Source organism: Rhopilema esculentum, chromosome 8 (genome assembly GCF_057945365.1).
Source record: "Rhopilema esculentum isolate cy_ngs chromosome 8, ASM5794536v1, whole genome shotgun sequence".
NCBI lineage: Eukaryota > Metazoa > Cnidaria > Scyphozoa > Rhizostomeae > Rhizostomatidae > Rhopilema > Rhopilema esculentum.
The window spans coordinates 1,428,891-1,448,667 of NC_142822.1; the positions used below are offsets into that span (position 1 = coordinate 1,428,891).

General features: G+C 35.7%; 1 protein-coding gene across 2 annotated transcripts; it reads left to right on the forward strand.

Annotated features, from left to right (window-relative positions):
* The first annotated feature begins 11 nt into the window (after positions 1–11).
* Positions 12–19,297, forward strand: LOC135694949 (leucine-rich repeat-containing protein 40). 2 transcript variants are annotated; one of them, XM_065213845.2, is made up of 19 exons: positions 12–123; positions 2,053–2,217; positions 2,801–2,974; positions 3,888–3,961; positions 4,578–4,707; positions 5,041–5,164; positions 6,431–6,481; positions 6,667–6,758; positions 7,541–7,644; positions 7,877–7,945; positions 8,441–8,531; positions 9,337–9,388; positions 11,704–11,827; positions 13,394–13,495; positions 14,901–15,011; positions 15,536–15,613; positions 16,970–17,039; positions 17,682–17,797; positions 18,990–19,297. In XM_065213845.2, the coding sequence occupies exons 2-19, from the start codon at positions 2,053–2,055 to the stop codon at positions 19,093–19,095; spliced, it is 1,833 nt and encodes a 610-aa protein (XP_065069917.1). In that variant the 5' UTR covers positions 12–123; the 3' UTR covers positions 19,096–19,297. The 2 variants fall into 2 exon arrangements, with proteins under 2 accessions (XP_065069917.1, XP_065069918.1); XM_065213846.2 differs by having other exon boundaries at positions 13,397–13,495.
* The last annotated feature ends 480 nt before the right edge of the window (positions 19,298–19,777 follow it).

Sequence of the window (19,777 nt, forward strand, 5' to 3'; positions counted from 1 at the left end):
TGATGCTGAGGAAACCGGAACAGAAATGAGGTTAATTTGACCTCAATACGAGACAACGGGAACCCAAATCTTGCATTTGTTCAAAATTAGATTTCCACAATAACAGACGAGCGAAGTTGCAAGGTGAGGTCTCTGAAGTAGAAATGCAACCAATTTTTTATTTAAATTTTTTTCCTATTGTGTGTTTGCTTATCGCTTCGCAATCAATTAATTTCAAAGCAGTATTTCCGCTCATCTATCGCTGGGAGTGCGTGCTCTATACATAGAATATTTATTTCGTCATAGTGTGTAATCATCTCCTCTGGCATGAGACTATTTTTTTTGTAAAACTAAACTGGCCTTTGTGCAACATTGTTGAAATATATCACTTTCTGATAAGATGTATAGAGGAACAACCTCTAGCTGTTAATGTTCATAGCCACCTCCACCTGAAAGCTGACCTGAATTCAGTTCAAATGGCACATTATTTCGGTCATCCATGCTTGATTCAATCATATTCAGTTTAGGAACCCAACAGAGTAACTCTTCTTTTTGCCTAAAAGCAAGATGTGGTTACAAAGCTTTTACTTTTGGAAATACCAAAAATTCCTCACCTTGAGCATAATGCAGCCAGAGTGCAGGGCATTCCATAATGCAACTGGGCCAGACTGAAAAATTTGGTTTGCTTACTTAAAAGAAAGAATGATTTTTATTCTTCATTCCACCTGCACATTATTAAGAACCTGCCGTAGATTACGCGCACAATATTTGTTTATCTGGTCATGTTCCCCATGAAAAATCCACCATTTAAACTTTGATTTCTGATAGCTAGAAAAACAAAGAATAAAAGGTCGCTTTGAAAGCCTTTTCTTCATTTTCGTGCACGAATTCGTGGGAAATGTTCATTATCAGCAAATTTAAAATCATTGTTCAGGTGTTCTCCATGCAGAAAAAATACTTCACAGTTTGGCAGCTGGAGTGCAATGGAAGGGAGACCAAGGCTAGGCCAGGTTTATGCCAAGGTTCATAGGTAATAAAAAACAAACAAAAAGTTTCATCAACCCATCCCCTTCCCCCAGTAATTTGCAAGCAAGTTATTTGTACATTGGGTGGGGATGATGCAGAAGTCAATGTGTCAATGCATCAATGCATGAAGTTTAATTGCTTTGCATTGAATGGCAATATATAATGAGTCGACAATATAAAGAATAGTGTATAATTTCATGAAAAACTTAGAGAGACTTTGTCACTTTACAGCTATGCATTTCACACATCACACATTTCTTCACCACATATGCTCATCTAACACCAATGCCATGCCATTGCCATATCATTCATTGCCAATGCTATGCCAAAGATCTTTGGATATGGTACATGAAGTCTAACATGATAACACAGTCTATAATAACTTTGAATATCTAGCGAGGTCAATTTTGACCACTAAATTACTTAGCCATCATTGCAGAAAAACTTGCAGGTTTACCATTCAAGTGCCAAATGGATAAAAATTCTGTCATTAGGACCACACTTATGTGTAGTGACCATTAGCAAAACGTAAAACTGTCCTCATTAGTATCTCCAGTCATTAACAATTTGGATTGTCTTTGAATCCATAGTCTTGTAAACAACAACAAATTTACAATACCCCCTTTTTTATGTGTGTACACCCTGTATTTTAGTTGGTCAGTAAATTCATTTAAACACAGTCATGCAACTTTGTATCTTGCTGGCTTCGTGTATTCTGCAAAACAATAAAAGTGTTGAATGGAAATTACAGCAGAATTGAAATATAGGAAGCAACACACAATTCTGATCAATACCTCAAAATTTCTCATTTCTAAAGCAAAATCACCAAAAATGCTTTAAGATAGATAGTGCTATTTTCATTATCAGCAGCCTAGAACTAACTCCATATTTGACAGAATGGAACCGTTAATAGATTTTGTTCAAGTTTGAAGGCCCAGCATTTCACCTTTTTTAACCAAATAACTTGTGATTTGCATTCTAAAAGTTATTCATTGTAGAATTTAAAGTTCTTGATTATTCAAGTGAAGTTGTGATTTCTTTTTCAAGATGGCTTCAAGAGGGAAAGGCAAGTGGAAACCACAAGCTGGCTTTGGCACTGGTTTTGGCATAGAAAGTCAAGGTGCAGGGATTCCAAATGCTCTTATAAAGAATGCAAGACATAGTGGTCAACTTAATTTGTCAAACAGGAGTCTTGAAGAAGTACCAATCCAAGTAAGTTCAATTTGCTTTCTCCTAAGAATCAAGTATCTAAAGAAGATTAATTAAAGTAATGATACTCCTAAGCAGCCTGGCAGCGAGAACAGAATAATAAAGATAAGGAAGAAAGACAAAGGAATTAGTGCAACTGGATAGAATAATAAATTAGAAGGTTAGAATGGGGCATGAAGTCGTAAATATAAGTGTGGGAATCCTCTTTGTATGAAAGAAGAAAGTGTAGTAAAGTCATGACATGGGGACTGAAGACTAGGCCACAAGAAAGTTCATGGGAAAATGGATTGAAAAGACATGCTGGTTTTGGATTGTACAAAAATGATGTCAAATTGTTTTCCCCTCAAAACTGTTTGGCATGTAGTTATTGGTTATCAAATATGTTATTTAATTATCAAGTGATGTATATTTACATCACCTTCCCTCAGTTATTTATACTGCAAGCCTTTTTATTCAATTCTAATATTTCAATGCTTTGTGTAGGTGTTCAGTTGAATCATTCTTTTTAAAAATTTTGAAATTATATCAAGGGCTCTCACAATAACCATGTTTTTAAAACTGAGAAAAGTACTTTTTTCCTCTGTAGGTTTGGAGGATAAATATTGATGTTCCTGAAGAGGGTAAAAATGTGTCCCTTGACACTGGTAGTGGTGACCGGTGGTGGGAGCAAGTTGACTTGAGAAAACTTATCCTTGCTTCAAACCAAATAAAGGAGTTGTCATCAGAAATAAGGAATTTGCCAGCATTGAATGTGCTTGATGTATGTAGGTCTTTGTTTCTTCTCATTTGTTATAAGATGGAGTGCTTAGATTATTTTATCTGTTAAAATTTGTTACACACAGGCATAGTAAGGATTGGTATTGGGGTAATAAAACCAGAGAAAGTTCGTATTTCTTGTTAAAAATTGAGATTTCTGGCTAGGCTTCAATGGAAAAAAGTAATAAAGAAAACTGTTTATTGACCTGCTGTATAATGCTAGATGGTGTGTAGACAGAAGAGTTGCTTGATGATTGCATTAAGCATGAAACTCAGAGTAGCAACATAGTTCCTGTTCTTTGTACCAGAAGTGTGTACAGCTCTACCTGTATATGGCATCAAACATATAATAAAAAAGATATAACAAACATGGTAAACTGTTATTTTCATAGACAGAGATGCTCTTGTGTGTATAGTCAAGCAAGGAAATGTGACAATTTGCAAACCACAGTTAGGTGCCTAATTAACACATTAGCCTCATTTAGAGCTCCAAATTTAAATTCGGGCCTAAACTAGGATTCCTAATTTAAATTTCTGAATCAAACATAAAAAACCCAACTTTTGTAAAGAGAAAGAGTCTTTTCTCTCACATACTTCAATTTATGATAGGTTAGTGGCTGCTGATTGGCAAAAAAGGAACTCATCAAGCTGAACTATTTTATTGTGTTGCCTTCAATCCACATCTGTATTTTTCCTACATCAAGAATTATAGTATAGTGCACCTACTTTGAATACATGGCAACAAATTGAAAGGTTTTTTAAGTTGTAAAACAAGCTATAGGAAAAATCTGAGCTGATTTTTACAAAGAAAAGTTTGCTATGAGATGGAGCATTTGTGCTACTCCCATTATCACAAGACTAAACAGTGAAGTTGTTATCCTGATAGTTTTAAAGTTTTCTCCCTTCTTGATGTGCAGGTCCATGACAACAAGCTTGAGTCTTTACCAGATGAACTGAGTGAATTACAGGAGTTGTCCAGGCTTAATCTAAGGTAATTACGTAATTCCGTAAATAAAGATTAGGTGCCTTCAGACTTGCGATAACCCTTGAAAACAGTAATTCATAACGGTAGCCCTTAGTTTAGATCAATCAGCTGAAGCTCAACGAAATAGGTTTGTTTACAAGGAAATAAAAGAGAAGGACCTTATTTTCACTTAGGCCTCGAGAGGCAAGAGCACTGTGTTTTCCTTACTACCGAGACCAGCTACTGGCCAACTGGGGACAAATAAATGTCCTACTGGGCGATTGTCATGCAGGTTTGTACATCAAAGATTACCCTAATCCATGAGTGCTATCAAATGCTCCTACATGGGCGTGTACTTTTTCACTTTGAAGACGAATTTCGACGACAATTAAACTTCCCATTGGTTAAACTATTCAAAAAACTATTGTTTCGTTTTCCAATCGGCAGCATAAGAGTAATTTTCAACCTATTCCCAATTGAAAACGCTCCAAAGGGCCTAACCCTGAACGGCTGACTGATTTGACAAAAGGACTTTAATCGATGCTATGTTGCTTGATTATACAGGTAAACCATATCACATATTTGGTAGAATATGCTTGCTAATCATAGCCTAATTGATATTTGTGAATCTTTCTCTTTTAAGCCACAACAAGTTTTCTGTCATCCCAGTCTCAATGACAATGTTACCGTCTATCCAAGTGCTTCTTTTAAACGGGAACGTGCTTACAGAATTACCGGACGATTTCGGAAATCTCGTTAACGTTGAAGATTTGGTAAGTTTTTTGACTAACTGAATTGAATGGATCAGTGACATCTAATACATATGAACATTATGAATCATTTGCAGTACGTAGATGATCACTTTGAAGAATCCGAAACTCTCCGATAGTAAAACAAGATTTTTCTAGATTGTATTTCCTACAGTTAGTGTTTTTGAGACTAGTAGAATTACTAGCACAGACAGTTCCCTCTTGCGTGTCTCGTTCATTTGTTGGTTATCTGCCATGGATATTTTGGCTTTATCAAAAAACAAATCATAAAATACTAAATTTCAGTATCAAATCCTTTGAAGTGGAAATTTTTTTATATATTCTTACTTTGCGTAGGATCTTGGTGACAACAGGCTAACGTCGCTACCAGAAAGCTTTGGAAACTTGCAACGACTGCGAAAACTCAATCTAGGAAATAATGAGCTGGAAAATCTTCCTCAAGGATTTCGTAATCTCTCTGGTAAGATCTACTTTATTTTGAAATAAATGCTTTGCCAAATTAAACATGATTTGGCAAGACAGGCGGTGCTTTCGCTGCCAGTTTTAGCTTGCTGTAGGAATTTTTGGTATGGCCTAAGCAGCTCACAGTTTTATGCTTTGTCTATCGTTAATACGTTGATATTTTTGGTAAAGAAAAAATAGATAAATGACAGGACGTTCCGAAGAAATAGTATGAAAAAGCTAGACCTTAATATAAAGAAGAACTGCTGTAGCTAGACGGCAAATCTGTTTTTAGAAATATTACTTTATCTAAAAAAACACCCGATTGAGTTAATATTCTGTCTCCTAAAGTAACAGCATCCTTTTTCCGATTGGTCAGTATCCATGACGTGCAGGTAGTAAGTTTATGTTTCCATTTTTCAAGTCGTGTCATTGAACGCATGGAGAAAATTTAAGTGCCATTATTATCGGGTGTCGCAAAATGAAAGCGAATAGAACTGTGTTCTCATTGTTACTGCCACCGGTGACCATTCGCCAATAAGTTTATGGTGTGATACTTAAATAACGCTATTTGATGTATAGAACAGGACGGTTCTAAGTTCCTAATCCGATTTTTGCGCTTAATGCGATTACCAGGCAACTGGTACTAAAATTAGACAGAATATTCTGATACACCATATTTGTTCTTTGTTTCGGACTTTCAGCATCCAAATTTGGTCTAGCTGCAACTTTTCATATTTCTGAAGCTAAACCACACACATAAGAATTCAGGTTATAATTTGGGCTGTTGAGGAAAATGAAGTGACTCCAGTCGTCAGGGTCATCAGATTCTCAACATAGTGTCTCAGGCTATGAAGACAAAGTCAGCTGAACATTATCACTGAAACCAGGAGTGCAAAGATTTGTTTTGAAAAAAATGAAGTCCTCTAGTCCTTGCATTCAAATTTCTTATTTCTTACCGCTGTAAACAGTTATTGGAAAGGTAGTCATTTGTTGTCTTTGAAGTTCACTATTCTGTGTTGTCATTAAGCTGTCATTGTTCTATATGTGTTTTTAAGTCCGTATAGAGATTTATCAGCATTATGCTTGCATTTGTTTTACAATTGATACATGGATCCTTGTATTAACAACATAGCTCTGATGACCGTATGAAATTATTTATCTATAGGGTAAGAGGTACGGCAGCTCTTTACTAATGAAGTTTTTCATCGCATATTATCCTGTTCTGTTTCTTGTATGGCTTTTATGGTGATAAGAAAATTTAGAGATTTTCATTTCTTCCTAGTATTGCAATATCTTAATTTGGGAAACAACAAGCTGAAGGCCTTACCGGGAGGTATGTTATAGCATATATGATTCTCAATTTTAAATTCATTAACGGTAAAAACACATTTCTAAAGCTTGATTATTGCGGTCTAAAAATATTTGTACTTTGGAAAAACCATTTGATATAATTTCTAAATATATTAATTGGTTTCTTTTATACAGTTTTATAATGTGTTAATATCAGTGTCTTTTTAGGCCTAGATAAAATGACTGCCCTTGATATATTGGACTGCAGAGCAAATTTTATATCAGAGTTCCCTCCACTTGGTGGCATCGTGAATTTGAAAGTATGTTCTTTACTCCTTTCTGATGTCAATCAACTGTCCAGTTTTTGTAGGGCTGTAGAGCAAGTAGTTCTTCCTTCTTTATTTTGATTTTTCTTTGTTCATGCCAAGGCAATTGAACGCTTGGCAAATAACCTCCTACTCTTTGATAACATCATTGAATTCAATCGTTAATGAAAATGGCTATTTGCAAATTTCTTTTCTTAAAATGCTCTTTTCCTGGAACTTTTTTACAAGGGAAATGCTGTGGTGCCTTTTTTTAATTCTGTATCGTACATCAAATAGGTTTCTCTTAAAGTCTAAAAAAATGTCCAGTCTTGTAACGCCTTGAGAAGACTAATTATTAGTGTTTTGGTACAGTTAACCTGACTGATTTTTTGTGCAAAAGTCTCTAAAAATGGGTGCATCTATGCTGCCGCAGAAAATGGCTTAAAGGGTATCTCTTAGAAGTCGTTTAAACAATCTATAGGAAAGGCCCTAAAATTGAGAGTCTTCAATTAAAATCTTGACAGTAAAGAACCATTGTTGAATGCTTTAGAATGAAGCTTTAGAACATGCTCAAAAGATATTGAAAATGAATTTAGAATCTGGGGAAATTCAAACAGACGTTCTAATGGAAGTACTAGAAAATTGTTAAACGAGGTTTTAGAGAGTGCTCCTTTTCCATTTACGTTTTTGTATATGTGCCACCGACGCAATATCTTGCAGTGAAAAGACAGTTGAAATGACGGGAGTGTATCTCCTGATGCTTACGACGTTGATCTTATTGTTGATTTCTGTCTTAGGAACTCTACCTCAGTAACAATCGAATCAAGCAACTTGATGCTGACATGTTTAAATACCTACCGACACTCGTGACCTTCGATGTTAAAGATAACACAATTCAGAGGTATGGGTAATTAAGCATTATGCGAAGATGGACTGACATAGTAACGTTGCATCTAATTCTATCTATTCCTCTCACGTTTCTTTCGATCTGCATCATGCTATACATTTTGTAGTTACCTTTGGAAGTTATCCGACGTTTATACTCCAAGGAGTGCCAGGCGGAAAGTACTTTCATATGATCTGTTTCTGCTCTTCCGTGCTATTTTATAATTTATGCTGCCTGTTTCTTTTAGTGTTCCAGAAGAGATAACTTTGTGCTGCAAACTGGAACGATTGGATCTCACAAACAACTGCCTCTCTATGTATGACTGTATAGCAAAATAGGCCTTCTTTATCAACAATGTTACGATTAAGTAAAACATCATAACCACATTCACAAAACAGCCAAGCTGACTAGTTCGTGAAATTTAGAATTCGATCATGAACGCAATTTTCGTGCAATCTTGAAACATTGCATGCGTATTTAAACGAATTATTTTTGTTGAAAGCAGTTTTGACATATATCTTATAAATTTACCTTCGAGTTTGCTCATTTGTATTCTCAACATCGACCTATGCAACAACTGTAAGCTTTTTTAGAAATGAATTTGTTTACATAACAAATTGTTGCATTAATTCAGGAGCGATTCCTCTTCCTCACAACAAAACCAAGCAAATCTGTTTCCATATGATCTTCTTTTAAAATATAACATTACAAAATTCCGGCCTTTTTTCATTTGCTACATTTTCGCAGTGATGCTTACAATCACTTCGTCTTCCACAAGTTGAAGCTTTATTATCTTCTGTTTTTTTCACAGTCTACCATTCACTGTTGGCAACATGGAAAATCTAAAGACGTTGTCACTTGATGGCAATCCTTTGCGTGGAATACGACGTGATGTTGTTGCAGTGAGTACCTTAAATATTGCTAGGAGTTTGATTACTTGTGGCTTGCGTATAATTTGGTGACCATTTGTCTATCTACATTCATTTCCCCATTGTACCACTATTATTTACCACTATTATTTACACTCGACGTTTTCTATGTATTCACCGTAGCATATTCAAGCACGCATTCATCGCTTCTCCTCGTCTTCGCTGTATGCAACCAATATAGTAATTTAGTCAGTAAACACACCAAGACACAACAACGTCTTTTATTGGCGTCGGGTTTTACAGCTTCAAGCAGGATATTTGCACAGATTCATGAGTATTTTCTTTGTTTAACAATGGCTCGATTTACAATGTTTTTCGCACCAAAGTTTGTTTTTTACTATTCATCATATTTGTCTATTGCTTATGGTATTACCATGAAAATGTGGCATTTATGGCGAGAAAGTCGATCCAGGTTTTTCTACAGTCTCAGATTGACAGATTCTGGTGCAAACGTTGGAGCAGCTTATGAAGTAGGGCAAAACTGTAGCTCTTGAACAAATTGTAGTGTCTTTTTCTTTCGCTTTAGCTTCTGTTTATCTCTAGTCTCTTTTGCTATCCGTGCAGTATAAAATAACGATTTCAAGTTTAAAATGATCTATGCTTGAGTTTTGCAAAAGCTAAAATATGCAACCTTAATTGTGTGTGGTATCATGTGAAACGTTTTAATCGTAGCCAATGACTATGTGTTGCGCATGTGCAAATTGCGAACGAAGAAATTGTTTTAACGGCCAATATTGATCATAATATTGATCGTAGTGATTATGCCTTTTTGTCGTAGAAAGGAACACAGGCAGTGCTGGCATTCCTGAAGAGCAGAATACCTCTGCCAGGTATTGATTTGTTTTTTCCTGAGATTGTATAGCTCAAAAGCTTTCTTTTGGTACATCTGACAATTAGCTTTTAATTAAAGTTGAAGTTTCGGTATCTTTATAAGATGATGAATCTCTTTCTTATTCAACTATTCAGGAACACAAAATATATTTTAGATCATTTGTGTTGATTTATTTTTTTGCAATGGGGCTTATGTAAAAGGCTAGTCCATACTTCAAACCGGTTTAGGGTTAGAGTTACTTACATAATTAATATTCTGTTGCGGATAAATTATATTTTTGTAATATGAAACATTTAGTATGAAATATTCTAGGATGGATGAAATGTAAACATTTTTCGTTTAGAAATGTTTTGTAAGAAACACAAGACCAGGTGCAATAATTACAGATTTAACATGGCTCAGAGATTGTTTCTGACGTGTTCTATGGTCAAACTTTTGAGAAGTTTGCTTTGTAAAAGCAAATTTTGTCAGAAAAGCCAAAAGATTGAAATGCAATGGGTGAAGCGTTAGCACTGTTAATATGAGAAATAGGAGTGAATAGGAAAAAAAATCCGGACAAGAACAAAATTGAGCAGTAAATTAAACAGTAAATGGTTTGCGAGCTACGGTAGTTACCATTTTATCGGTATTTATGTAGACGTTCGGCTGAATTTGTTAGTTGATTTTGATAGAAAATTTCAACAAAGTCCAGTCAAAACGAAGATTATTGTCTCAGATTTGCATCAAAGTTGAAATTACTTGTGCCAGAAATCCTTGCGAAATTCTTAGCCACAAGCATACTGAAGTAGCTTGTGAGAAGATATTGTAAATTTAATTAAAATCAGCTTCGGATAAACACCATGACGCTTGGAATGATATTGCTCTTTTCTTGTATTATGACTTGCAAAAGGCCAGGCAAAATTGGTGAGCTCTGATTGGCTAAAAGAAAAGTGTAAACAAAGCATCTAATTGGACGAAAACGAAATTTCGCCTTGCTAGCAAGAAGCGATGTTTTTTGGATGAATTGTTGTTGCACGTGCATAAAGCGAGAATGCCTTGTTGATAGCTAAAAGGGCCAGTCATGCCTGTAACACACTTGTAGAATTGAAGATGAAGTGTCTATTGCAAGATCAACCTTAAAAATAATATTTCAATGGTTTCAATCATTTACGATGGGCCTGTGATTAAAGTGCCATAATCAAAGGACGTACTGAAAGGACACAGCAAAGAAATGTTTAAGTCGACTTCGAAAGATAACAGCAGCAATAGCAACTAATTTCAAGAGTTTTCTCAATAGCAAAAGAACGATTGAGATGCAACTAAAATTTGAAGTCAAAGATGCTTTAAATGAATTAACCGTTTTTGAACATCATCTCTATACCAACTTTCACATTAGCATGGTGCTCGTGTAGACTTTGGGAAAATTGTATGGGCCAACCGTTGAAAGAAAGCTACCAGGATTCCAATGGAATCCAGAGAATTACCAGGATTCTTATAAAGAAGATACCAGTGATGAACCTCATATGACGGTTACCACCAAAGCCAGTGGTACATCTCGCAACAAATCTATCACTTGTCTCGATATGGTCATTAACTACTTTCTGTTGTGGTTATTTGATTTTTTTGGCTATTTGATCGAAATTCAAAAGTTTCAAAAACCTTTTTATGATTTCACCACTTAAGTATTTTCGCAATAATTATTTTGAAGATTCTGTTAAAGGCAGTATGTTCATTAAGATTTAAGTTTATGCAGGATCATTAAATCTGCTGATAAAGTGCTAATTTATTTTGCTGAAAAACTTGAGAAAATTCAAATTTCCAGAGAACAGGTTTCAAACAGGTTCCAGAGGAACAAAACTCAATTTGCTTGCTTGTCATATGTCTGTCGTACATTCCCTATCACGTGAGATTCAATGACATCAATGGCAAGATTTTTTGTGGCTGATTGGTGCAAATCGTCATGTGTCAATTCTGTCGACCAAATGATTTCAAAAAGCAATTTCAGCCCACCCGTTCATTTTGCAAATAAACATTCATAAATTTTTGATGGGAATCTGTTTGAAGAATTTGTTCAACGGCCAACGAGGCACGTACCCTTAGAAGTAATCAGAAGGATCTTTTTTGAGGTTGGAACTAGGTCAATAGGTCAATAGGTCAATTGTTATTTTATGCTAAAATTGTACTAGGCCAAATTCAAATCATACAGGAGAAATTCATCATGCCGTAAATTGAACCATTTATTCGCAAATATATTTGTAATAGATATAATAATAGTCACAAAGACATAAAAAGTAAATAAAAAATAGTCACAATTAACAACTTTTTGTACCTTAGATCAAGAGAAGAGCAACGATGGTGCAGCGAACAAGGTTCAAAATGAGATTAATGACAATACCATTTCACTAGGAGGCCCTATAGATCTGCACAAAGCCACATCGACTAGAAAAATTGAATATAGGTGAGATACCACCTGTCCTATTTCTACAATTTTATTGAAAAGCTTTGGGGTTTGCTCGCACCATATTCCCTCTACTGAGCGCCGGGTGCGCTCATTTAATATTTGGCCTAAAAGAGGGGTTGCTCGTCAGAGAGAGGCGCTCATTGGAGAGGGACGCTAATTGAAAATAGATGCACCAATCCACCAATCAAAAACTGTGCTTTGAAATTCAAAGGGTCATTTTTTAAAAAATTAACATTCGACTGCATCACAATTGTTAAAGGCAAAACATTTACAAGATGTCAGTTTCTTTCGAGTTGGAACCCTTGTCCGTTTGCATAAATACTGACAAGGCATCTTGAATATCTAAATTTTCAATACCATCGAATAGATTCTTATCTGGTCCTATCAGTATTTGAAAGTATCTTTCCCAATTGAAACAGCATAAGTTTTCTTATATGTATTTAGCTGATGACTGACTTTTGCGATGATTTGCTGGGGGGGGGGGGGGTTACCTTAATAATAGGTTTCGAGGTACGGGGACGTGCCATTATTTAGGGGTACCTTTTGTCTGAAAAGTGCAGAATTATCGTTATCAGCTTTTGAAATATGTGTGGAATCATTGGTATCACTTTGGGAAGATATTGCAACGTAAGAGGAAAATTTAGCATTAACAAAATGAATGTCCAGTTAGAAATGAAAGCATGAAATATGTGTAATATTGAGATTTCGGGGCAAAAGACATAAAAAATTTGTTTTTAAAATTTTATGTGTTTTAAAGTTTGTTTTGTTATGCGTTTTAGAAATGTTATTGCCTTGTTGAATTATGGTTATGGCTTTCATCATGTTTGCGGAGTTGTGGGTCACATATTTCAGATACGTGCGGAATTATGGGTCCAAATTTGAACCAAAATGGCACATCCCTGTCTAAAACTAGGCTTAGTTACCCCCTCCCCCTCGAATATACATCACCTCAATTCGTTTATAGAATTGTCTCCGTTTACCCATACTGCAGGTTCTTGTCTATGTGTTCAGTGACTCTTTGTGGATCAAATCAGAAAACTCAACTGTTGGCTTGATTCCTTGAAACAGCGTTAATTTAAAACTTTTGAAATGTTATTGATTTAGTTGTTAATGGAAGCAGAATTATGGCGATAACTTTGAGACCTAGTAAAACATGTTCTCTCCAAAGATCATTTTTTATTGTCCCGTTGGAGAGCAGGCAAATGTTCGAGCAGATGAAATTTGTTTACAGTAACATGGTAAATTATCGTTCAGCTGCTTTTACCAACTGTTATTCACGTGTGCAGTACTGGCAGATGTAAATTTTCATTATGCAACCAATATCATAAACGGCCAACTGATTTAAATTCATTCGAGATCACGCCCAGGAGATATTCTTCTTCTATTCTTTTGAAAACTATTTAAACTTACGATAAGTTGTCTGCTCCTCCCCCATAATCATCAAATGCGATATTTTTCTTCAATGTCAGCAATTGATTCATTCCATCCAAGCATGCAGTTCCAGCCCTTCTTTCTCTAAATGCTTCCGGCACCTGCTAATGGACCAGCAATGTTTTTTTTCAGTAGCAAAAAGGCAACTTCAATACCAGAATCTTGTTTTGTGGCAGATGTCCCGATATCGGTAGTCGATTTCAGCAAGAATTTATTGAGTGATGTCCCTATTAGGTATGGTATCTTAGTCAAAAAGTTCTTTTTCTTGCAAACATATAGTCAAGGGGTAGCTAGACAAGGTGGGTAGTATTGTTATACCGTAGTAATTCAAATATCCAATTTTTGTAAATACTGTTTAAAATCAAAAGCCCAGTGTTTTCATTGCATGTTTACGTGCCCTTAAAGACATTCGACATGCATAAGTACAGCAAATCCAAAAAACGTTGACCAAATTAATCAGAGCACGCGTTCATGAAAGGAATTGGAAACTGTTCACATGAAACTGTGTACAAGAAAAACTCGGACCATTGCCGATGCCCCTAAAGCGCGAATTTGGCTGCTTGATTATTCCAGATAACCCATATCGTCACTGTGCGCTGCGCTTGGATTTTGCCGTATTACAGAAAGGCGGAAACTGTTCACATGATATTTCTCCCTGCGCAATTCGATTGGTCAACCGATGGTCGTCGATTGGCTGTAAAAAAACCTTTTATCTGTACCAAATGCCTTCAAGATATGACATGCACTTAATTTTGCAACCGCTGCATAGGCCCTGAACGCACTAATTTCTGACATAAAACTCATTATCTTTGTCAAAGTGGAAAATCGAGAATTGACAAAGTTTGACAAAGTTTCAAGTTTAAAATCTTTCAAGTTTGACCAAGATAATCCGAATTCCGTTTGGAAATTCGAGCGCTGTGCAATTCGTGTGTGAATTGGTTGTTTGCTGTTTGGTTAATATAAAGTTGTTTTAAACAAAGAACGATTTGACTGCTCTGGGGCACGACGAAGGAACCTTTGAGGGATTAGTGAATTTGGTTCAGTGGCAATTTTGGTGGGCGCACTGGAAAAGCAGCATTTGTTTACTCGCAAGCTTAACCCCTTTTCTCTATGAGCAATAGAAATTAAGTTTGTCAAAAGTTTTTCCTGAAATCTTGTTCAGTGCGCCCAGGGAAATATTGAGAGAAACAAGAGAAGTGGAATTTATTAATGAGCACCATCAACACACGCCTTATTATCAAAATGCTCAGTGTAATTCGAGAAGGTTTCTGATCCTTATGTTAATTAAGCAATTTTCTATGTTTACAATGTAAATGTACAGTTATAATATTTTCGTCCGTGACCTAGTCTTTTCATTCAATCGCAACCCTTCCATTAACTTTGTGATTGTGTCACATTAAAACGGTTTGGAAAAGTTAAAGTTTTTCCCGCCCGCAAGGTGAAAGGGATTTTATTTTTGTGTGATGGAAACTGGCATGTTTTTCACATAATTCATAATGAAGCAGATATTTTTAGCTTTGACTTGCCTTATCTCTTGAACCGTATTTGCATATTTTGATGAAATTACAAAGTTCATTTTACGCTAATGCAATACGAAAGTGTGGGTACGCAAACGTTGTTATTAACATTTTTTTCGTAGGTTGTCAACCTATGCGGATACCTTAGTAGATCTGAGTTTGAGTTCGAATAAAATAACCACGATCCCGTCAGAACTAGCTGCTTTACAGAAGCTCACGTTTCTTGATCTCGGGTAAATTTCTTTTAGAGGTTACTGTCATTAACATATTTGTAAACAAAGAAGATAGCGATACCAGAGAAAACGAAATCACTGATCATTTTTATGATTCTTTAACATTTTGTTTAATGTTTATGGTAATTTTGTGCATGCGCTCTTTGGGGGAAGCCAGAGAGAGGCATTGCTGGTCAACACGAGGCTTGTTTAAGGGATGTTTAATTGAATAGCTGTAAGTGAGATAGAAAAGTCTGGATGATATGTGTTTGAGTAAAAAGATAGAATAATAAATCGGATTTTGTTTATAGAACTTGCATTGGGAAATACTTTTTGCATAGTGATCCGAGTTTTAGCGTTGCTTCCCTGTACACACGAAATAGGTTTGAATTTTTTTGCGTGCCTGATCCTTGTATAATACAATATAGGTTTTATCTTTCTTGCGTGTTTGTTGACTTATAGGCCAATTCCTGTTCATGTGCTTTTTATTTTAATCATTATATTTGTCTTTCTTTTTTCCAATACCACTTTAATTTTCTCCCTAGAAATAATATGATATCAGAAATTCCAGAGGAATGCAAATCTTGGCAGTGTCTTTCGCAAATCACAATATCTTCAAACAGGTAAACAAAGGCTTCTTTTTAATCAAAGTTTACATTATTGATGTCAAACATTTCATTCATTTCCGTTGATAAAGCATCGCTGATATTGACTAAAAAGTTAGCATCTGGTGCTTGTATTATGGCAAAGTCGTTGTTTTTGCGAAATTCTAATTAGTTTAGAAGTTATAAGGCTTTAAAGTTGCACCTTTTCGGGAAAAAAACGACAAAAGCCGAATCAGTTTTGTGACATTCTGACGTCACAATGTGCGTCTCTGATTCGCCATGAATTTCGTATATCTTCCACCGAATCGTGAAGAAGTCATGGTCACGCGTTGATAACTGCATCTAAATCTACAGCAGGAGCTTTTTAGGATCGAAAAATACTAAATGTTTACAATCATTCTAAGTCTGCGGGTCGGAATGTGTCCATGCTGTGTCACGACTTTGTTTTGATCACCTGTGTAGGCCCACAAAGCTATGGCTTCCTGTTCCAGCTCTTCCCTCGGGTATAATTAATCGAAATTGATACTCATGTTGTTCTCCAGAAACGATGAACAACTAAAGGCTTCAGAATTGGTGTCTGAAATGCTCAAACTAAAAGCCAATGGAACAGAAATGAGAGTACCATCACTTGCAGTGTTCAATTTGCGAATCGCCGTCGTTCGATTCGGTTTGAGGCGAGACTATTCGAAATGCACAGTGACGTCAAAATTGCGTCACAGTGTCACCAAACCGAAAACTTTTTGTCGGTTAATTCAATTCAATTATCGAAATGCAAAAGCTTATATCTCACAAACTGTAAAAAATATCGAAAAACAAATACCGAATTCGTGATAAGCAGGTTCAACTCCTTTAGATTAGCCAATAAAATGCAAGTGCAAAATCCTGCATTTGACATAAAATCCTGCTACGTTTAAAAGAAATCGGTCCCAGGAAACCCCAAATTAGAAGCCAAAATCCATATGTAAAGACTCAAAGATTAATTGCTTTGAAAAAAGAAAACATTTTACAACAAATTCCTCATCAAAATACTCCAATCAGACAAATATGACCGGTAAAGTTGTCCATTCAGTACTGCATGCCGATATTTCAATCTACAACTGGGTACATATTTTTCATCGTGTTCTTTCGGAACCTTATTCTGACATTTTATACTCTGTGGAATGTCAGTCAAAAAAGTTTTAAGTATGCTGTAAAGTGTTTGCATTTTTTAAAGCCAGTAATCTTCGAGACTTTTCCTATAGAATTTGGCTACCATCTTTATGTATCTATTAGTTATTCCTCGATTTTTCCATCAACCGTACGTTAATTTTTTGTACGGCTGCAAAAACACCTATCAATACTAATTCGAAATCTCTCAACATGCTTTGTACGTAGATTCAAAGAAGTTCCTAAACTTCTATACGAAATTGGTACTTTGGAGACAATCCTAGCAAGCTCAAACCAGGTGAGTGGGAGTTACAAACGCAAACAGCCATATAGGTCATTACTTATTTAGTAACATATTGTACAGTTTTACTTTGAAATAGCAAGTACGCCTTGCCTCTAATGTATAGTGTCTGATGTTTATGTCGTATTCGACATATATGGTTCTTTCAACTGCAGATTTATTTATGATTCGCAAAAAAAAAATCCCTATGAAAACTTCTTGTCTTGAAGGATATGTTTACGAGAAAATGAGTGTAATCTGCTTTTTAACATTTCTCTCATTTCCACATAGTAGACCAAATATTATGGTACCTTTATTCGTCGCCATGTTTGAGAAGAAGTGTTATTAAATTCCGCCAAGTTTGTTTTATGAATTTCTAAAAAGACTCGAAAATCTAAGTCGGGACTACGGTCAGGCCTTCTTAAGGTTGCAGGTATTTTGCAAATGTTTCACAGATTTTTTGACAATTTTTCTTTCTTAGAGACACCATTCATCGATCAGATTTAATTTGTTTTCTGGTCTCATAAGACATGGCGAAAATAGTTCCTGCGTCATTCTTATCTCATTCATTGTTTTGATCTGAGAATCATTTTTACTGAATTATGACTTTTCGTCATAATTGTGTACTAATATTTTTTATTATATATACCTTAAATTTAGATTATCGAAATAGATGTCGACGGACTGAAAAAGCTACAACGGATTTCAACCTTGGATCTAAGCAACAACAATATTTCTCATGTGCCTCCTGAACTTGGAAATGTGACAACTCTGAAGTAAGCATAGCTCACCGTTCTTTTTCACTCTTTCTTCCTAAATGTTTTTGTTGAAAAGAATACAAACATTTCACGAGGCAATGAAAATTTATCAATATTTATACACGAATACCTTTCAGCTTAAAAACAAATTAGCATATTAATAACTATTGACAATATGTGTCTAGGAAAAACAAATTTGCTGCTCTGCCAAGGGGACGAATTTGGGTCTTGCATTGTTTAAGGTTCAAAGATACTCTCTTAACCCGGTTTTTTAAGGGAGCAATTGATTCGTTCGCTCAAATACTTTCAGGGACATTGCTCCAGTTTTTGACTTCAGAGAAGTAGAAACTTCACTCGAATTTAACAAACTTGTACGCAAAAAAGCTTTATGTACACTTTCGTTCAAAAGTATTGGGACAAATTCGTTGCGTTGGATTCGGTTTTGCAACGGTACCTTTTTAATGAGAAGGATTTTAAAAAAGTCTTTCCAAATTTGTTGCATAAAATGTCTTCGAAATTTTGTCCCAATACTTATTGAGCGTAAGTGTACGTGTACGTGTACGTGTCAATTTGTATGCTATGCAGTCGCTTGGAATTTCTTTGAACCATCCCTCCGCTTTAGCACTGATTTCAATGGCATTCGACGTGTATTCTTAATAACAACAAGGATACATCATGCCACGTGATTTCTTTCTACGTTAAGTGATCCCTCCTCAGCCTTACAAAAACCGTTCTGTCACATTGGATATCAACAGAGTCCTAAAAGGCATCCCTCTTAATGGTTTGAAGCCTTCCAGGTTTTGACGACTTCCTCAGTGACAGGGAAGTCGGACCACATTTTTGAGTGGGGGGGGGGGGGAGTAGTGTTTGGGTTCTCTTGAAAATGACAAACAAAGGCCACCATAATCTTTGTTGCAACAATTTTGATATGGTACTTCAGCATAGAAATCAGAGTTAGATTAGACATAGAATTGTATTGCATCGAAGTTGGATATTACAATGTTCGATAGTTTACTGTATAACTACAGCACGTTCAAAGTTCTACCGTGCCTCAGAAAACAAAAACAGTAAAATGAAGTTTGTGTATAGTGATTTCTAGGCTCTGGAAGTGGCCTTCGTCACCGTCCGGCCTCTAGAAATCTTTTATCAGCCCTAAGTGACTTTCTTTGATTGTATCATAATTTATGGCGATTTCTCACTTCTTTGCCAGGTCACTGCAAATCGAAGGAAACTCTTTCCGAAACCCGAGGCACAATATTTTAACGAAAGGAACAGCTCAGGTTTTAGAATATCTCAGAGATAGAATTCCCCGCTAAACAATAGGTAGCTATCATTTATGTTTGTATTGAAAGATGTATCATAAATCGCTCGTGTACAGCTAGATTTAAACACAATTTATTTTAAGGGCAGTGGACATTTTCTCCCAATAGAAAGATTTATTTTGAGTTTGATGGTAAGAGATACCTCGTGTGTTACATGCGGAGTTTAAAAAGCGTTTATATTACTCTGTACAATATATTCAAGGAGAAATTTGCACTTTGCATCCTCTCTAGAAGCATTTTGTCACCAAGTAATGGTCTGCTAAACAAGAGTCGATCCGCCATCTTTCTACATAAAATAAAAAACCCGCTTTTGCGTAGACAGAAGGAGTTCGTTTTCAACTTAGTCTCCATTGGTAGTTAATTTAATATGTAAACGGCACTGATTGGTCAACGTTTACAGTCATGTGCGGGCATTTCTGAGTGGCCTATCACGATCCAAAACTCTGTATGTATATATATATATCTTCTTGGTTAGAGCTCTCGATCTATGTTCTGACGTTTTATACTCTGACGAGTGTTAGACAAAAAGCTAAAGTATGTTTCAAAATATCTGCTTCTTTCAAAGCCATTTTTTATTTGTGTACAGCCAAAAAATATTACCAAGACTTGCTAATGTTTTATAGAACTCTTTTTGGCAAGCTCTTGTAAAGCAAAATTACTGATCACCACAAGTTTT

Bases quoted from the DNA above. Each gene is read 5' to 3' on its own strand.
- LOC135694949 (XM_065213845.2), top strand. From the start codon at position 2,053: ATGGCTTCAAGAGGGAAAGGCAAGTGGAAACCACAAGCTGGCTTTGGC. The intron at 17,040-17,681 runs GTGAGTGGGAGT...CCTTAAATTTAG, and splicing joins TCCTAGCAAGCTCAAACCAG to ATTATCGAAATAGATGTCGA. The intron at 17,798-18,989 runs GTAAGCATAGCT...CTTCTTTGCCAG, and splicing joins GGAAATGTGACAACTCTGAA to GTCACTGCAAATCGAAGGAA.